The 18,661-nt window shown below is 37.5% G+C and overlaps 1 protein-coding gene across 6 annotated transcripts in view; it reads left to right on the top strand.

The window, feature by feature from the left end:
• LOC150086640 (uncharacterized) overlaps positions 1 to 18,661 on the top strand; it is a 292,377-nt gene that overhangs the window by 168,518 nt on the left and 105,198 nt on the right. For all 6 annotated transcript variants that reach the window (XM_090372657.1, XM_090372662.1, XM_090372661.1 and 3 more), the window contains 2 exons: positions 7,262 to 7,427; positions 18,250 to 18,341. In XM_090372657.1, the coding sequence (XP_090228783.1) occupies positions 7,262 to 7,427; positions 18,250 to 18,341 (258 nt within the window). The remainder of the gene's footprint in view (positions 1 to 7,261; positions 7,428 to 18,249; positions 18,342 to 18,661) is intronic.

Genomic DNA, 18,661 nt, shown 5'->3' on the forward strand with positions numbered 1-18,661 from the left:
AATCGATCTACTACCTTACAGAGCCACACATTATGCAAGTTATTCATGCCTATAAAAACACAGGTTGTGAACATATTGCTTCATTCCTATTTTTTGGCTTGCTCAAATGATTACTTTAGATGATTCTTTGAGATGGCAGGCCATTGGGTAACTTGAAGTTGCAGGCATAGGTGGCATGTTGGCTTAATGTATCATACAGTGTTGTCTTGGCACTATGGAAGCAGTTTCGGGAGACAGAACCATTACAAGAAGACTGGCCAAGTTTGCCTGAAAGCTACATCAACCAGAACAGACAACTAATGCTAATGCTATCTGGCTCTTAACAGCAAGATGGAACCCTATGATGTCCTGTCATCAACTGTCTCTTGAGGTTGCTGCAGCCACAGGTGAAAACATTTCCACCGGACTGTGTTAAGAAGGCTCAATTCAAGTGGACCCTATGCAAGGAATCCAATAATTTGTATCCCATTAACCCCAAACCACCACAGAGCTTGTTGAAACTGATGCCATGAACATATGACTTGCAGCTCTGACAAATAGAGTACAGTTCTGTTTTCTAATGAGTCCCATTTTAGCCTACAAACAGACTGTAGATGTTATTGCATCTTTTTTTTTTTTTTTTTAATGAAAACCCCAAAACACGAAAGGTATCAAAACCTATAGTACTTAGTACCGTGCATGGGTTGAAGGAGAAGTATGGGGGGGGGATGCCGGAAACTTTGCTCTAGAGACTAAACATGGGTTTCACCACTTCAAGCCTCCAATAAGCAAAGTGGTGGTATTTCACCGGTTGATGAAAGTAATCTACCACCTATAAAACTGGAGACAATGAGGAATGTGGTACAATCCCTCCAACATCAGAGAAAGGGACACTTGTGGTAGAGGCAGTGTTCTTGTGTGGGATGGAATAATGATCAACGGTCGCCTGTTTTTGATAATGGGTACTGTAGCTGCACAGAAGTACTGAGAACAGATCCTCAAACCCTATGTGTGACTTTTTTAGAGATGCAGTTGGCCCAAATTTTTTTTTTATGCAGAATAATGCCACTGCACACAGAGCTCAAGTGGTGGAGGCATATCTTGAAACTGAAGATATCCAATAGCTACTGTGGCCAGCACAATCATCGCCCTTAAATCCAATGAAACGTGTGGGATACCATTGGGTGTCGCATTGCATGCCAACAGCCAACTCCTCGGTCACTTGGTGAGCTAAGGTTATCACTGGTAGAAGAATGGGATTTGTTGCCACAGAACCTTATAAACACCCATATAACGAGTGTGGTTCACCATTGTTAGGCCTGCTTTTAGATGTTGGAGGGATCATATGCCATGCTGAAGTCATGTGACCATATTTTTGAGCATATTGTATCAACTTCTGTAATGTGGCTGTTTTGGTAATTCTTATACAACCCCTCCCTATAAATGCCCCTTATACCTGTCCGAAGTATCTTGCTGGCTCTTCATTTCATTATTATTCTATGGTACACCACCATACCAAATTTTGTCCTGCTTCATCACAAGCTGCACTAGTTATACCATGTTTTATACGTGTTCTGTTAATTTTGTTGAGCAGTGTACATACATAAGATCTACACTTTTCATGTGTAGATACAAGGATGTGCATATATGAGGAGCGATATGGAAGTAATGCCTCCTATTTTTTCCTCAGAAAATTTAATTGCTACAACTATGCCTTTTATATAAATTAATCCTCAATCATTAAATAGACTCTTATTTTTCCACAAAATCACTATAATTTTCAGTGCACTTCCGCCATCTGAGTCAGACGCTGCATTCCTATCCTTACTGTAAAAGTCCTTACTCTTGCTCCAGAGGCCTTTGCAAACACTGAGCTTGAGCTTGTCGGTGTTCGCAAAATGGTTTCCATGGAGTGCATCCTTCATCGGGCCAAAGAGGTGATAGTCGGAAGGTGCAAGATCTGGGCTATGAGAGGGGAAAGGAAGAACAGTGCACCCCAGTTTTGCAATGGCCTCCATCATGCACAGACTGGTGTGGGGTCGTGCACTGTCATGGAGAAGAAGAACCTCAAAGGTTTTTGTCCAGTCGAAATCTACTGATGTGGGCTTTCAACTTTTTCAATGTTTCTACATATCGATTTGAGTTGATTGTAGTGCCACATTCCAAGAAGTCCACCAGAAGACCTCATCTTTGTCCTAAAACACTATCGCCATGACTTTACCAACAAAAGGCTATCTTTTGAACTTCTTGCATGGTGAATTTTGATGAAATCTGACCCTGAAATGAAGAGACAGTCAACTTCATCAACTCCCTTTTCATTTTAGGATAAGGTGACCATTCGTCCCCGAAAATCGGGGACTAACGGTCACCTTATCCTAAAACACATAGAAACTCTGAAACAAGACTTGTGTCCTGGCTTATTTTTGTCCCTGATTCTGTATTTCTTCCTTAAAGTTATAAAATAATGAATATGAGACCAGAGTCACGATTTTGCTATTAAAATTCTGCTAATCTGGCAACAGTGTAACCGTACTGGGAATCCCTGAGGTCTCAACTCGAACATTCAGCCCTGGGCTGTGATCAGTGATGAATGAGACATCAGAGTGGTTTGATAACAGGTTTCTTGTAGGAGTATTTTCATAGCGTTAAACACTTGTCTTTCTGTTCGCTACGTGTGTTTACTGTGTTATTAAATAAAAAAGTTATACAAGATTAAAACTGTAAGTTGCTTTGTATGTTTAAATTAATTAAGTACTTGTTATTTTAGAATTGAGTTCAAAAAAGCGAAAGGCTCACTTCAGCGAATCATTACAAGCCCAATTTTCATTTATTCTTGCAGTTAACAATGAAAGCACTTCAGTACAGTGCACATCGACGTTTGAGTGCAATTTGACATTTTCTGTAGCCAGTGGTGGAAAATCTTCCATAACAGACCACATGAAAACATAAAAGCACAAAACTGCATTGGAGGCAAAATCTCAGTCTGGAAGTATTAGTAGCTATTATCGCAAACTTGAGCCATCAAAATCCGAATACAATTTAGCTATTCACGAAGGTACTTACCCCTATCATACCATTCGACACAATCAAAGTTTTCGAAGCATGGACTGCACAACGAGTTTACAAAAGAAATTTTCAGACAAAAAGTTTTCATGCTCAAGAACAAAGTGCGAGGCAATTGTAAAAAATGTATTTTACCCCTGGTTGCTGGAAGAAATGAAAAATGAACTTAAAAACGCTGATTTTATCACAAATACTTAAAGTTACTACCAATTACCGTACATTATTTTGATGGATACAACATGCATGCTCCAATCAATAATAAAGTCTAACTTTTGTTGAAATATCAGGTGAAACAGCTGACATTATTTCATGAAAACTTATGAGTTGGATAATAAGGTAATAGGACTTTCGGCTGATAATGTGAACAGAAACTTTGGAGGTTTACTAAGAAGAGGCAAAGAAAATGTTATAACTAAACTTAAAACCCAATTAAACAAACATAATTGGTCGTGGCTGTAATGCAATATTGTACATAATTGTGCTAAGGCAGCTTTTGATTCAATGCTCATTGATATTGAAGTACTTGTTATGAAAATATTTGGGTATTTCCATATATACACAGTTCGCATAGAACACTTAAAAGATATTTGTGGTTTTGTTGGACAGGAATACAAACAAATATTGGGTTATGCTAATATGAGGTGGTTGTTATTACTTCCAGACTTAAAAAAGTAAAAATTCAGATTAAGAGGTTGAAATTTGAAGTCATTATAGAGAAATCCTTTTATTTTCAATGTCATTATACTGAATGTAAAACAGCATTAGGTTAATGAGAAATGTGCTGGGACCAAGCACATAGAACGTTATAACGTATTGGGATGTTAAAAAGAGGAGCTCTGTAAAGAGCTTTGACTGTATAAATTTTTTACTGTTCAAAAAATCAGTGGTGTAAATTTCGTCTGTTAGTTTAATACATAGAGATTTTTTACAATTAATTATGTGCAACGATATTGCATAAATGTTCACCATTGACTTCCTCACAAAGTCTAGCACTGACCAACACATTATCCATTACAGACACCAATACCTGAGCATCAGGTTGTTCAATTTCTACGGAAATGTTGTTTTTAAGTTCTGCTAGTGTTTGGGGCTTATTAACATACACATGCTCTTTAAGATACTCCCAAAGAAAAAAATCTGTCACTATGAAGTCAGGTGAATTGCAGGCCAACTGATGTTGCCAAATCTGGAGATTATGCAATTTTCAAAAACAGTCCTAACAAATCCATTGTTACCTTTGCAGTATGAGTTGTAGCTCCATCTTGCTGGAACCACGTTCCTAGTGTATTTTCTACTGCTCTAATTCCACACCAAACTGTTTTGAATGGGGTACATTTTTCATTGATAAATAATCTTTGGCCTTTCAGAACCCCAAATCCAGAAATTCTGTTGGTTGACATAGCAGTTTAGGTGAAAATGAGCCCCATCACTCATGAGTTTTCAAATAGTCATGATTCTCTCCTTCTCCCTTGTGAGTTCTTGAAAATTGACTGCAAATCTTAGTCATTTAGCTGGATCTTGGCTTAAAATTTTGTGAACCATTTGAATCTTGTAAGGGAACATTTGCAGATCTTCCGTCATTATCCTTCTCACAGATGGTCTAGTCCAGCGTTTCTCAAACTGTGTTCCCTGAGATGTGAACAATTGTTCTGCAAAAAATTATAATTAATAATTTAAAAAATAAAATAAAGTTTGCATATTTGTAGCATGCACCACTTTTGTATCATTATAATATTTAACATAATTTTTTTTTCGGTTATTAATATACTGCCATAGACTAATAATCAAATAGAACTCGGAACACTTTATTTTGGTGGGCTTTGCATAGAGAAGTATGCTTGAAAAAAGGAACTTTAAAATGAGAAGCAAAGTACTTCTAGTAGTGCAGCTGTGTCGATGAAAATGAACACAATGTTGTCACACTTCAAAGTGAGAATGAACAATTGCAGCTTTTTGTTCCCCAAAAATCCAAAGTGAAAAAACCAGAATCAACTAATAAAAGACAAAAACGAAAGTATAATGAGAGTTATTTGAATTTTTGCTTTACGTGTGTTGGAAATAAAGATGCTCCTAACGCACAGTACATCATATGTAATAAAATACAGTCAATTCCGGTTATTTGGGACACATCGGGACTAGTGCATTTTGGCACGATTAAGTGGCTGCCCAAATTATCTCAAGTTTCACGTAAATAGCTAAAAATACAATGGACCCCCGCTTTACAATTGGTTCACTGTACAATCAAATCATGTTATGATGGACTCACCACAGTAAAGTATCGTTCACTATACGATGTGTAGTAAGCGCCGGTCATTGTAATCACGTTTGTGAATTGAATTTTAATTCTATTAAACAGCGATTCTAATTAGCGAAAATAGGAGGAATATTATCCACAGGCTATAAAAGTAAAGATGTATTAAGCACAAATTTACCCTTTATTACCTTACCAATTAAAAAATTAAATGATACATGAAAATCGGAAGAATATACGTGATAATAGGAATAATTAATACGTACTGTAATATGTACATACTAACTAGTTGACATTTCTGTTCACTGACATTTGTGGGTGGGGGTTAAAATTTAAAACAGTAAAAAGATAAGCAATCAATAACAAAGAACACGGCACACACAAATTGCAAGTAACATGATACGCGCAAGTGAGAACTGAGTAACAAGTTACGAAGCTTTAAAAATAGGAATGAAGAGAAGATTCTGAAAATTAATTTTTTTATTTGATTGAAGATTTCATGGAAGTGTAAACACATTTCACCATAATAACCCACAGAATTCCAGCTGTCGGTATTATCACAAATTCAATAAGATCGAGTTTACTATCCGTTTATGATAGATTACACTAACAGAAAAGCCCAATAAACAGGTGACTGCTAATTGTTTTTATTGTTTTATGGTTGTGACCTACAGAAATCCGACCAAACCACGTGGTACAGTCCGAGACAATCGTAGGGTAATCTCCAGTGCTGCGGTCTCCTGCCCCGATTAAACGGTGTTGTCCCAATTAAGCGAAGTAAACCCTAGCTATTTTCTCGATTAGGTTCTGCTTTTTAAGATTTGCCCCAAATAAACAGCTGCCCCGATTAACCAGTGGCCCAAATAACCGGAATCCACTGTATTAACAAACAGTTCTTTTACTCCTGCTAAACTTGTGTTTCATAAGTGTTCGGTGAATATGTTGTGAAATGAAGAGTTCCGTGACTTAAAAAGTTTAGGAAATGCTGTTCTAGGCATTCCGAGCCGAATCTCACATTTCTAAGTCAATGTTGTTGAATCTTCATTTACATTCTCATGAACACACTCAGTGGTGTTTGGGGGAACGATTTCTTCTTGTCTTCCCATATCTTCTTTATATCTACTAAAAATAAAATTAAAAAATAAAAAGGTTATAATGAAACAAATCCTTCAGTGACATTTGGGCCATTCTGTACAGTGGTCCTTTGTCGCATAACTAACATGTGCCCAAGAAGCTTAAAATATAATAAGTTATCCCAAGCCATGCTTGACATTTAAAATTATGACATTAAAAATTCCTTAGTAATGCTGCTTATAATTGTAAGAATTGTGCAACTGATCTCCAGCATTTTGAAAGGCAAAAGTTTGAAGCTATGCCGACATAAACAACATAATGCTAACATAACTAAACAGTCCTTGTGAAGCCAGATTGATCATCTGCATCCATTCTTAAATTAGAGCTGGCTCCAGTTATTAAAAAATAATATGACTAAAAATAAATTTTAGAGGACTAAAAACCATATAAAACTTAGTGTGTAGATTTAATATAGAAAATAGTGAAAATAAAATATATGATAAACCTCATAAACAAATCTGGTAAAATTTTAGAGCATTTAAATAGCAAGCTGTTAAAAACTTCTAAATCTTTGAAGTACCCATGCAGTTTTTCTAAATAGTGATAATACCTCTCCACCTTGCAGTTAAATAAAGCCAGATGTACCTCTCTTTTCTGTCACATGCCAATGCAATTAGGGTAGAAGTGTGTATCTCGTTCCATTACATTTGTGGCTGAATGATAGTTGAAATTGGTGGGAGGGGGTCATATAATATTATATGCATTTATAGGGCATGTTTTTCTTTTAATTCATCTTTAATGTTAATATTAATCACAAAGTGAGAAGGGTTGTATAACATTGATATTTCTTATAATCTTTTTTCTGATAATAGCCTTTTTTCTTTAATAATTTAGGAATTTGTGTGACTTAAAGCAGAATGGTAGGTTGAATTCTGAACAGTTTGCCCTATCAATGTATCTTGTTAATCAAAAGTTACAAGGAGCAGAACTACCGACAGTTCTTGTCCCTGAAATGATTCCTCCAACACTTCGGCCAAAACCTTCAGTAGATGGTGCTCAGGTATGTATTATGGTGACGTTAATTATTGTTTTGTTAATATTTTCTTAGCAACCTTGATTTAAATCTAAGAGTTAGACTGTAATTTTCTGTTACCCAAAAAAGTTGCCAAATGTGATCATCAAAGCATATGGCATACCAACTGTGTGGTACTACACTCAGGGTAGTAGAAAATGAAAAGGAACTGGGGATAATTGTGCAGTCAGATATGAAGTTCTCTAAGCAATGCGGATGGGCTGCCAGGACAGTGATATGCAGGAATTTTGCTAGAAGAGATAAGGAGGTGATGATCCCATTGTATAGGGCAATGGTCAGGCCACATCTTGAGTACTGCATACAGATCTGGAGCTCTCATTTTAGGAAGGATGCAGAGCTGCTGGAATGGGTAAAGAGAAGGGCAATAAGACTGGTGAGGGGAACGAAGGGTGCTCTTACCAAGAAAGGCTTCAGTTCTACAAATTGCAGCATCTAGAGACTAGGTACTTGTGAGGTGATCTGAATTGGTGTTTAAGGCTTTGAATGGCTTGAGCAAAGTGCTGATGGGATTCTTCCTCTTGCTCAGACTATGCACACGAGGGGATATAAATTCAAATTGAGGAAGTATAGTTGTAGAATAGTTGTGTGGAAGTTTGCCTTTAGCCAACAGGTGGTTGATTGCTGGAGCAAGCTTCCATCTGTTGTTGTGAAAGTGTTTAGTTTGAATAAATTCAAGAACTAAGGACAAACAATTGGAGGGGATGTATAGGTGTAATGGTTTTTTTTTTTTTTTTTTTGCTGATGCTGTATAAGCTTGCTTTCTTGCATCATTTGCTAATACCAATGAAATAATCATACTAAAGTGTATGATTATATATGACTATATATAATATAGGCTAAATTTAAAGGAAGATTACTAAAACAGAACTAGAAAGTAAAGTATCAGGTATATGTACAATCAGTGCCACTGTAAACTGATTGAACATTGCATATGTGTAGAAGGTACACATATGCAAGAGTCACTCAAAAAGTTATCTACCTCCATAATAAACACATACTCTCCACTTTGAGGGCAAAGAGGACATGAAAAAAAAAGTCTTTGTTCTGGTCTCTGAAAAAACTGTTTACAGTATCAGTGATCGGTATCACTTGAAAATAATGCCCACACAGGTATTTCAGTGGGAGTTATGTCTAGAGTGTGGGGCAGATGGTTTAACTCCTGGAATCCTCATTCTCTCAGAGAAGCATTTGCTTTATGTGTATGGCACTTGTGTATAGGAGCTTTGCCATAGAAAAGCAAGATTCCTTGTGTCATTGTCCGTTTACTCTGATCCTTTTTGCCACACACTTCTTGATTAGACCGGGGTTCGAGCCCGTGCCCACCAAATATGGAGGATGCGGAAAGGTCAGGAAATGACCACCGCATATCCCCGGAGCAATATGGCCTTAGTTGCTAATGCTCCTAAAAACCAAATAACAAACAAACAAACTGATCCTTTTTGCTTCCTCTTAAATTTGAGAACATTAGCATAAACATCTCTAGTGATTGTTTTTGCATATAACTGTTGTTAAAGGAATATCTTCTATAGCCCAAAAAAAATTATGACTGCAATCTTCCCAATAGGAGGGGTGAATCCAGAATTTTTTGGGCAGTAATGACAATGGTGCATGGACTCCTGTTTGTTTCCAGATTCCAGTGTTAAATCCATGTTTCACTACCAGTTACAATTCTTGTGGATCTACATCATTCATATGTAAATTTTCCTCACAAAGAAATATTTCATTTTCTGGTAGTCACAGACATTGGAATGAGTGCAAAGAAGAACAATGAGATAAGTCAGGAGCACAAAAGAGTACCCTTACCAAGAAAGACTTGAATTCTGTTAATCGCAATGGCTTGAAACTAGGCACCTGCAAGGAGACCTGATTGAATTGGAAAAGGGTGATTGCAGGACAGATAAGTGAAAATTTGCTTTTAAGCCAGAGAGTAATTGATTGACTCACTTCTGCAACAACAAATGAAAATTTCTTGTTGTGGAATTGTGAGTAGTTTGAATAAATTTAAGGGGAAGTTAGATAAATTATTAGAGGTGATGGACAAATGATGTGGATAGTTTTTTTTTTTTTTTTTAAGGCTAATGCAGTATAAGCTTGCTTCTGTGCATCATTTCCTAATACTAATACTTTAGTACATGTCCTGCATAACCAGATCTTTAATTTTTTGGTACATTTCTATTTTAGAGTTGTCACTTTCATTGGTTGTCTTGGGTAGAGGTCATCTATGCATTCTCAGCCCTGTTTAACGTGCTTCATCACACAAATATTCAGCATCGGGTTTTTGATCCACTTGGAGGGGAACTGCCCTTTAGAACTTTTTTCTTCCGATTTGACAGAAGAAAAACTAAATATTTTTATCAAGCAATCTTTACTGGAGTCCGACTAATTCAGTCATAGTGAAAAGAAAGCCCAAAAATGTCTGCCCTGTCCAATCCAGATTGACTCAATGAAGCTCAATGAATTTGAGCTCAAGACTAGATACAAATTACAATGACTTTTCTCAACCCAAGAAGTTGAAAACAACCCCCTCAAGAGCAGATACCAGCATTCCTCATTCTACACTATCACATCAGCCTCTGAGTAAGTTATCACCATTCCTTTTGCAGAAATGTGAAATGCATTGCATCTGCTGCAGGTTCACTGAAAATAGTAAGGCAACTCCAGTCTGGGGATATTCTGGTAGAGAACATGAAATCCCAACATTCTATAAAGTTATCAAGGTGGACAACTGATAAAAGTTACTCCCCATGCCATCCTAAACTCCTCGAAGGGAGTAATCGTAGAATAGGACTTATTAACTGTGTCAAAGGAGAAAATTGTCCAAGAGCTATGTTAACAAAGAGTCATCCAACCAATGAGAATCATTACTCAGAAAGATGGTATTCTTGTTTTCACAAGGTGCATAATCGTCACTTTTAGCTCTCCCATCCAACATCTGTTAAAGCAGGCTATCTTCATTGCCATGCATCCCAAACTCAATCAGGTGCTATAAGGTGCAAAAATATGGATACTCCGAAACTGCATGTCAAGTTGAGGCAATAAGTCCTAATTGTGGATCAAAGGAGCACAATCAATCTGATTGCACTGCTACCACATTTCATTGCCCAAACTGTAAGGGTAATCACCCTGCTTTTTCTAAAATATGTCAATTATGGAAGCAATAAAAAAAAAACCCAGAAATATAAAGTGGAGAATAAAGTCGCATATCCAGAGGCAAGAAGACAAATAATCAAAACAGAGCCAAAGCGTACATATGCCACAGCTACCCAACATCTTAAGTCAGTGGGTATTCAAACAGTTGTTACAATTCCTCCAAATATATCTATTGCTAATTGGGCTCGGTTCATGCTTTCTGCTTCCAAATAGTGTCCTTTACAACAAAAAACTGAACAAGCCAGTAATACCCCAATTGCCATTTCAGTCACTTTTGATTTTGCTATTGCCTCCAATAGCAAAATCAAAAGTGACTGAAACCATGATACTGAAACCACCAGTTTCAACCTGATTGGATATTGGTCAACAGAATGATTCAGATAACAGAATTTTAGAACTCCACATGACTGATGAGATGGACATGACACGTCCCTTCTTTACAAAGAAAGACATTGAAAGTTGATCGATACAAATAAGCCACAACTAAAAAGCAGTCAGAAACAGAAACAACCAACAAAACTGCTTAATGGAAAAATTCTTTCAAAGGAATTGTATAGGCTTTTGTAATACAAAAGACGATTTACGTGATCTCACTGATGGCTATAAACCAGCAGGCATATCCCTACAGGAAACTTATTTCAATTCACAAGTGTGCCCTACCATTAAAAATTACACTATCTTCAGACAAGATAGGAGTATTGACTTGCATGGCCCATGGAGGGGGTTGTAGTACATGCTAGAAACAATGTTCATCCAAACATATTGTTCTTCAGACTCCTTTTGAAGTAGTGGTATTGTGCATTGTAATTGGCATCACTTTTACAATAGCATCTATATGTACACTGAGTGATCATTGAATTATGACCACCTACCTAATACTTCGTAGGTCCTCCTTTTGTCCTCAGTACAGCAGCTATCCAACTTGGCATTGATTCAACAAGATGTCGGAAGTGTTCGGGAGGTATGGCCAACCAAGCTGTGTGTAATATGGTGAGCAATGCAGGTATGGAGGTGATTGGTGTATCCAGATGCCTAATATGCCTATCCATAGGGTCCCACAAGTGCTCTTTGTGATTGATATCGGGGGAGTTCGGAGGCCAATTGATATGCTGGAAGTCAGTACTATGTTCCTCAAACCATTCTTGCACAAGTGCCCGATGGCTCGGCATATTGTCATCTTGGAAGACACCATCAGCATTCAGGGAAAAGTGTAACTTAGCAGGGTGTACACAATCAGCAAGCAGTTGACGATAGCGGAGACCACTGATACGTTGTTCCACATGCACCAGGGGCCCAAGTTCCTGCCAGTGAAACATGCCCCACACCATACAACCGCCTCCACCAGCCTGCACTTTTGATACCATGCATGATGGATGAAGAGCCTCATGTTGTTGACACCAAATCCGTACGTGACCATCCACGGTGTGGAGTAAATAATGTGACTCATCCGACCAGCACACCTTCTTCCAGTCTTCTAACGTCCAACTTGCATGCTCTTTGCACCAGGCAAGTCTTTTACACCGATGAACCTTGGTTAGGAGAGGATGCCATAGGGGTCGTTTGCTGGTATAGCCCATACGTGTGAGCGTGTGATGCATGGTCACAATGGTCACAACTGATATTGTTTCGGGTTGGCCATGTTGTATTGGGTAGTGAACTCTTCAACAGTGCTGCGCCTGTTCGCCTGTACACGTCATCGGCACTCACCTCTAACATCAACCTTTCGCTGACATTTGCAGTTTTGCTGGGCATCTCTGCAGCCAGGTGGGCAGGAGCAGCAGTGCGTAGCACACGCTTTTTGATTAGACTGGGGTTCGAGCTCGTGACCACCAAATACGGAGGATGCGGAAAGGTCAGGGAATGACCACTGCATGTCCCCAGAGCAATATGGCCTTAGTTGCTAATGCTCCTAAAAACCAAATAACAACAACAGCAGTTGTCGGGTCGTTGTTTGACCATTTTGACACCAGTTCTGGTACACTTTAACTACAGTGGCTCTTGAACACCCCACCAGTTCAGTCATTTCGGAAATCGAGGAACCAGCTCATCAAGCAGCCACAATCTGTCCAATAAATCCTTCCTTTTACTCATCACACTCGGAATTTTACTACCTACTGAACCACCGACACCTTATCTATGCTACATAGGTCGACTAACTGTGCACTCTTGTACCTCACGTATTCAATGAGTCGCATTCCGTTTTCATAGGGGTGGTCATAATTCAGTGATCACTCAGTGTATATCCCTCCTAATTTCTCATTCTCTTCAGATGACCTAGAAAATTTTAGACCAGCTACCATCTCCATTTTGCCTACTCGGAGACTTCAATGCTCATCATCTGCTGTGGGGATCTCCAGCAATCGACAAGAGAGGTAAACTAATAGAATCCTTTCTTGATGCTTATCAACTTACTCTTTTAAACACTAGTGAGACTACCTATATTCATTGTTTGACAAGATCCATTAGGGCAATAGACCTTTCAATCTGTTCTCCCTCCCTATATATATACCTATATGGAGTGGTCTGTTCTTGAAAGCCCACTAAATAGTGATCAACTACTGATTCTCTGCAAGTTCCAAACATGAGTAAACTCTCTTTCACTATGTCACTCCACTTGGAAATTTCATAGGGCACACTGGAAGGAATATGCTTCTCATGGTCAGTTAGATGATTAAAGAATCCAATCCCAGCCTATAGATAATGTCATAGAACATATAACTAATCAAATATTACAAGCTGCTACTTCTGCAATACCAAAATATTTACTGGGGAAACACAAACACAGTAATTACTGGTGGGTGGAATCAGGATTGTACACACATTAAACAGGAAAAAAAATAGAGCTTGGAATTTGTTTCGCAAATTCTCCACGAGTAATAACTTTAAAATACTGAGAGCCAGGTTCCGCCAAATAAGAAGAAAAGCAAAGAAAGATGCCTGGATTAGCTTTTCCTCAAGTATAAACAAGGACACGGACAGCAGAATCATCTGGAGGAAAATACAAACACTTAATGGCAAATATGTTCAGTTCCCAGCTTCAGTACTAAATTGGGAAGGTAAGAAGTTTTCCTCACTGGGAGAAATAGCAAATGCCTTAGGGGAATCATTTGTCAGTATATCAGCAGTATCTGCTGCAACCCAATCTTTCATGAAATTAAATAATCTGCAGAATAGTATAAGATCAATTTTTCTATGATAGTTTCACAGCCATTCACATTAACAGAACTTTTAGGGTCTCTCAATAAAACTTCCAGTAGTGCTGCTGGTCCATATGGGATCTACTACATAATGTTAAAACAACTTAACAACAGAGCAAAAAGAACATTATTAAAATATTACAATTGACTATTCTTAGAAAATTCCCAAATTCCTGGTATCATTCAACTGTCCAAGCCTTCTTGAAGGCAGGAAAGGATCGACCTTTTCACATGACTACAGGTCGATTTTCCTGATTAACTGTTTAGGCATAGTCCTGGGGAAAATGGTTTACAGGATTTACATGGTTCTTAGATACTAACAACTTGTTAAACAGTAACCAGTATGGATTTCAAAAGAATCAGTCCATGTGAGGTGTGATGATTATATCAGAAGCAAACATCCATAATGATTTCAAAATGAGACAAAATCTGGTCATGATTAATCTATTTTTTTTTTTTTTTTTTCAGGCTAGGAAACAAAAACTTTACATGGAACCATAATTGATGGTTAGGGTTGCTAGACTTGAGCAATTCTGTGTTTGGCCAAAAAGCAAAAATCTCTGTACAAGTAGTGACGAATGTGATGGCACATTATTCTAGTGAAGCAACCATTCTTTGGAGTTTCTGTTTTCTACTTTTCTAGTTTTTTTTTCTGTAAACTACATCATGTAGGAATCATTAATTTTTTCTCTGTGGGGCATGTTCATGGTGGACAACATCCTCACAGTCAAAAAAAGACTAGAAACATAGTCTTTGGTTTTCAGCACACTTTCCTTCCTTTTTTGGTTTGGGAAAAGAGTTCCTCTGGGAAGATTGCTGTTTGTTTTCAGATCACATCTATAAACTCACATTTCATTTCCAGTTATGATATACATTTCAAAGATGTCTTGCCATTAGTTGCATGTTAAAACAAATAAGAAGTGACATGGTGGCAGTGTTCACATTGTCCCTCCTTAACAGCCATGGCATGAACTTTATTCAAATACCCCTCATGTTCAAAGTGTCATTTCTTTGTTAAAGTGGAATGAAACAATTAATGAAGTTTGCATTTGAGAAATTTGTTGAAGTTGAGAGCCATCCAGATTATGGATAACTCTGTGTGCTCCTTACCCTCTTCAGTTCTGAAAATTTCAGCATTTGGAAACTAGGCACCTTCAAAGAGACCTTTAAATCTTTAAATGGATTGAGTAAACTAAATGCAGTAGTGAAATTATAGTAATCTTATAATACCATGATAAATCTGACTAAAATTGAATAGCAAGTGCTTAAAAAATGGTACTCACCTTGTATAAATCTGCAATAAATTTATTAGTAGATGGTGGTTAAATTTAGGTTGGAAGGTGCATTAAAAAGAACTAAGGTGGAGAATGGGCTGAAAATATTTTTTTTCAGGATGGGATGAAGATCTGGTTTGAGAAAGTTTGGAGCAGGAGACCAGGTGGGCTCTTACGCAAACCTGCCATATTGGTGCTTGATCAGTTCAAGGCGCACATAACAAAAAAACACAAAGAAGGTTGCTGAAGAACAAAAAACAAAACTTGCTGTCATACCTGGAGGCTTGACATCCCAACTCCAACCGCTTGATGTCAGCATTAACAAACCCTTCAAAGCTGCCATAAGAGACGAATGGAACCAATGGATGAAGTCTTCTGGGGACAATTTGACACCAGCAGGAAGAGTGAAGTGAAGAAAAGTGAAGAAAATAGGAGAACTTTGTACCTGGGTGAAAAGATCCTGGGATAATATCAAGATTGAGATTGTTGTCAAGTCATTTAAGAAGTGTGGTATTTCAAATGCCATAGATGGAACTGAGGACGAGGCAATATATGAAGACTGATTCGTCATCAGACACAGATGAGGACAAGCTAATGGATGGGAGTTTTGACAGTGATGAGGAGTTGTATGAATTTTATGATGAATAAAACTTGAGTTCAATAACTTTATGTAATACATTTTTTTGTAATTTCGGGCTCCAAAATTAAGGTGTGTCTTATACATGGGAAATACGGTACAGTCAATCCTCGTATAGCACAACAGTTGTGTTCCTAGAAACCCTCGTGCAATGCAAAATCGTGTAATATAAACAACATGCCCTAATGGTAAAATAGGGTTAGGTGCCGACCACCCAAGATTGAACAAACATTTATAACCAAAACATTACCAAACACAATAAATAATAAAATACATAATACGTAAGCATTTTAATTACTTAAGTATTTTAAGTAATACTTGAGTATTTTATTACGACTATTACGTAATAAAATATTGCTAATGCTTTTGCTTCTATCGTAAGCGAAGTTGTTTTTTGTTTGATTTTCTATCCAAACAGATGACAGCCGTTCCATCTCTTCCAATTCTTTGTGTCTTAATCTAATGGATTTTAATTACACTTTGAGTTGTTCCTTCTATGAAAGTTGTTTTTATTTTCTCTGCATTCTTTGTAATTCTCGGCGTTGCCTCATTTAGGTCTGTAGCACGTGCAATATCACATGGTCTTTCATTTCGCTCAAAGCGTTTCATAATTTCATATTTTTTCTCTATCAACAGAGGCGGACTGGCCATTAGCCTTACCGGGGAAACCCCAGTGGGCCGGAGGCCGGTGTGATTTTGGCCATAAACCATAGTATGAGGCTACTATAAATTTTCCAGGGTAAGAATTTTTGACTCAGTCCGCCTCTGTTTATCGATATTGCTTTTGTTTTTCTCTGTGAATCTGCAGTGTCTTCACCAGGACACTTCCTTTTCACACCTTTTAAGTATTTTACTCATTTTTAGGGAATAAAGCACAATTACAAAACGAGGAGGCACGCTTGATACACATAAACAAAGCTGCGCACGTGTAGCAACTGAATAAACAACACTGTAAAGGCAGAGATACACTATTAACACCTCACATTTTACTAAAGCACATTTCTAGGGGTTACTACCATAAAACAATAAAAACAATTTCCAGTTGCTTTTATGCTAATGGAATCTGTTATAAACTGGTAGTAAACTCGATCTAATTGCATTTGCGATTATACCGATAGCTGGAATTGTGTTGGTTTTTACGTTATTATGGTGAAATGTGTTTCCCCTTCACTGATATAAAAACAAATACGTTTTCAGAATCTCCTCTTCATTCCTATTGTGTTGGGTTCGGTTGGGGGTGATGCAGTGTTCGACTGCCATTTCTTGTAAACACAAAGGCGAATCGTGCATAAGCGAATTCGGTTCGTGTTATATAAGATATCGTTCCCCTATTTATAAATCGTGTATGATCAAATTCGTGTAGTGTAAACACGTGTTATACGAGGACTGACTGTAATTTGCATCCAAATCGTCTTTGCAGTGCTAAGAGACATTCGTTAATACATATTCAAATAAGAAAACTATTCATTGCATTGTACAGCATTTTTGCCAAACAAGTAATGTGAATAACAATAAATGTGACCATAAATCAACAAGTTTTACAGGCAATAAACTGAAGTTGAAGAAGCACTTTTTTAAATCCGAAAAACCTCTACTGAAATTTAAACAATGATATAGTTGTCCTCAAGGTCAAGGTGTATTTATTTAATTACACTCTCCAGGGTTTCTCCTATATACCTCAGTAGCATCTGAAAAGGCAAAAGGCCAAAGCCGGCAAGTGTGTGTGTATGTAGGTGTGTAAGTATGTGTGGTGTTATGTTGAGTGCCGGCACTCAACATAATAGCCGGCAACTTCACAGCCAGGGGACACCACGTCCCCCTGATATAGTTGTACTGGAATGTACAAGTACATTTAATCATGAAAAGTTGAAGATCCATGCATATCAAATTCAGGCTGCGTACAAGGTCAAACAGCCAAGATGTTTGTTTAGTTTCTCAATTGTAATGATGAATCCAAGGTGGCTAGTCTGGGAAAAAACTCCTCTTGCTTTTCCTGGCATATTGACAACATTTCAGCTGAAAGCAGCTAGAGGAGCATACTCTAACTGAATTTGCTATTTTTATCTAAGGAAAAATATTCTGGACAAAACTGGCTTTCTCAGATGAAACTTGGTGCACAGAAAATCATCATAAATTAAAGACTGATCACTGAAAGATATTATTCGGCAGTTCAATTATGCTTGAAGTGAAATGATACTGCTACTTCCAGTAGGAGAGCTTCATATGTTGTTTACACATGAATGAATCCACAGACTGAGTTCTTGCCCAATTTCACTAGATTTATGGCCCTCTACAATCACCCTCTTTGCAAACTGTGGAATTTTACCTCTGAGGTGTAAGATTTGTGCAAATCACATACAATCAAGATGGATACTTGCAGTAGATGTTCTAAATTTTAATTAAATTCTGTATTCGTTTTAATATGATTATTGCAAACTGTGTTGAATGTTAATTGGACAATTCTGTATATCTTGTGCTTATTCTAAGCATTGAAGAGATACCATCTAAATGTTATTCTTATTTGGTTTTAGGATGGACCAACGGTGACATCTCTAGGGGACAGTTCATCATCTGGGAGTAAAGAGCTAGAAATTATTAATGATGAAATTAAAGGACTTCAGAAGTAAGTAAATGTATTTAGTTGGAAGGTTAAGATTAATAAATTAATTTATACTTAGTTTTCATTTTATGAGGCAGGCTCAAAAAAGATTCATATTCACCCAGAAGTAGTTGTGATAGAAGGTTGAAACAAAGACTATGTGTTATACGTTTTCAACAGTCACCAGACAAAATGACACATTTTTGCCACCTCTCAGTACATTTACAAAATTTACAGTTTTGCAGAAGTCCTCTGACTGTCCTTCTAACCACGACTTGGCAGCAGAAATCACCTCATCAGCTGCAAAATGTTCTCCGTGAAGAAACGACTTAAGGGCAGGAAAG

This window comes from Mastigoproctus giganteus, chromosome 4 (genome assembly GCF_048544385.1).
Source record: "Mastigoproctus giganteus isolate SK-2022 chromosome 4, ASM4854438v1, whole genome shotgun sequence".
NCBI lineage: Eukaryota > Metazoa > Arthropoda > Arachnida > Uropygi > Thelyphonidae > Mastigoproctus > Mastigoproctus giganteus.